Source organism: Chanos chanos, chromosome 6 (genome assembly GCF_902362185.1).
Source record: "Chanos chanos chromosome 6, fChaCha1.1, whole genome shotgun sequence".
Taxonomy (NCBI): Eukaryota; Metazoa; Chordata; class Actinopteri; order Gonorynchiformes; family Chanidae; genus Chanos; species Chanos chanos.
In genome coordinates, this window is record NC_044500.1 from 45,649,558 (window position 1) to 45,652,057 (window position 2,500).

The 2,500-nt window shown below is 44.4% G+C and overlaps 1 protein-coding gene across 1 annotated transcript in view; it reads left to right on the plus strand.

Annotated features, from left to right (window-relative positions):
• tex264b (testis expressed 264, ER-phagy receptor b) overlaps positions 1–2,500 on the plus strand; it is a 49,320-nt gene that overhangs the window by 38,411 nt on the left and 8,409 nt on the right. The window contains exon 3 of the mRNA XM_030777202.1: positions 1,483–1,654. Within this exon, the coding sequence (XP_030633062.1) occupies positions 1,483–1,654 (172 nt within the window). The remainder of the gene's footprint in view (positions 1–1,482; positions 1,655–2,500) is intronic.

Genomic DNA, 2,500 nt, shown 5'->3' on the forward strand with positions numbered 1-2,500 from the left:
AAAAACAGATCATGCTCATTCTTTCTCTGAGACCCAGTTCCACCCCAAAATGTCCCCAAAACGAGAAAAAATAAAAAGCAAATTATTTCATCGCCTGTGAATTTAGAAGACAAATAAAAAAAAACATTTAAAATATATCATCTTTTAGGAAGAAAGGAAGACATCTTCGCGAAGTCCTACACACACATACAGAATGAAAAATTCTGCAGGATTGCTAATGAGAATGTTTGTGTTCCGGTCCTAGAACGTTAAACCTGTCCGTAAGAAATCCGGTCGCCACTCTCGATCTGTCTCCTGTCCATCTGCGGCGTAGTCTCCGGGAATAGAGCATGCATGGTGCCTAAGAGCGATACTCTGTAGATGAAGGACTAGCTGAGATGCAGATTAAGTCCTCCAAATGTTGATTTAGCCTGAAGCCAGCTGATTCTGGTGCCGTCTGTCTCGTCCTCAGCGCCCGGTGCTTTGGGTGCGCTGACGGATATTTGACACTTCATTCACTCATCGCAGACATTTCCAACAAAAAAAAAACAAAAACAAAAACAACAAGCAAAAAAGAAAGAAAGAAAGAAAGAAAAGAAAAACAGCCCATTATTTTGTAGGCTCAGTATCCAGGCAGGTCTGTTAGGATTTGTAGGTGAATGAATACTGCTGTGGCTTATTGACCATGTGAATCAGCCCAGAGAGAGACGTGGAGCGGGGAACTTAAGGGGCAGCCGTGGTCATGAGGTTAGGGAACCGGGCTCGTGATCGAAGGGTTGCTGGTTCGGTTCCCAGGACCAACAACCACGGCTGTGTGCCCTCGGGCAAGGCACTTAACTCCAATGCCCCACGGGCGAAAGGAATGCTGCCAACTGCTCCTGTGTCTGTGTGTGTGTGTGTGTGTGTGTTCACGTAGGTTAAATGCAGAGGACAAATTCACTGTTCACTGTGTGTGTGATCACAGAAGTTTACATGTACTTTTTAACTTTTAAAGTGAGTGATGGGCAGTGAACTTGAGAATTTGTTACCTGTGTAGTGACATAGAGTGATGTTTGAGTAAGATCATGGTAGAGAGGGTTTTTTTTTTCTTTTCCCCTCTCTTTTCTGAAGGCTTTTGTCTCAGTTCTTACTCGCGCTGTTCTGTGAGACAAGGGCCGTGTGATGTAGTATATCCATCAGTGGGCTTTGCCCACTCGGTGCCGAACACTCAGGCTTTGTTGCTCCTGCCTTAGTCTCTGGTGTCTAGTGTAGTTTCCGAACCCTAGACAAACCCTAGACACCTAGACAAACCCTAGACACCTAGACGAACCCTAGACACCTAGACGAACCCTAGACACCTAGACGAACCCTAGACACATCCTCTGTGCTCTACTTAGCTGCTTTTTCTTCTCTTAGATAGTAGACACGTTGTTGCCGCTGAGTCTGCTCTTACTCTTTGGTGAGACTTACTCCAATTCTCTCTCTCTCTCTCTCTCTCTCTCTCTCTCTCTTTCTCTCTGACAGGAGAGGAAGTTGTGTGCCCATCCTTTCCTGGAGATCTATAAAGGAGACCTGATCCACTACATGAGCCCTTTGGCTCGACAGGGAGATTTTTACGTGCCGGAGGTTCGACAGGCCGAGAGCAGGCTCACGGGGGAGGAGGAGTCAGAGGAGGATGGGAGGACTGACATCACAGGTAAGCCACACCCACACGAGAGTCTCATTGGATTGTTCGTAATCACAGACGGCTGATTTGAATAGTGACAGAGTATAGGTTCACTCCTGAGCATTCCTGTTGGGTAGTCTGAGCGATTGACTTCAAATAGGAAGGGCTTTATGCTGAGGATAGGCCACACCTCTAGGAGTGTTAATTGGTTGATGCTAGTGATTGAAACTTAATGGGAGGAGTCTGATACAAGAAATGGGTTGCTCCACTTGGAATGTCTGTTGGATGATGTCAGTGACTGATACGCAGTAGAACATTTCAGAATTTATGTAAAGACCTTCACAGGGTGTGTGTGTGTATGTGTGTGTGTGTGTACTGGGTAATACTGGTGATATCCTGATGAAAATGGGACACTAGAGTTTTGACACACCCCATAATGTGTCTATTGGATGATTAGCACATCAGTCATGTAAAAGAACAAATCAGACACAACAGCCTGGCCCACCCTCAGGAGTATTTTTATTAAACAATAGGGGTTTATCAGTGTCTTATTTCACTTGAGAAATGTCATAAACTCCTATGGCCTCGTCTGTAATGACTTCTTGATTGTTTTGTAAGTGCAGGGTATTTCACAGCTCTGTTAAGATTTCTCTTTGAGTGACTTGTCCTCAGCCCCGGGCTGAATTCTCATCAGTTACAAAAACTATTAACCCCTTTAACATAGTCTCCTCATCTTCTGTTTTCTCTCTCTCTCTCTCTCTCTCTCTCTCTCGCTCCCTCCCTCTCTCTTTCTATCTATCTATCTGTTTTTTTCTGTTATAACTGTTATTACCAAGTTGTAACCTATTAATTCATTACTAATTGTGCACTTTTCTT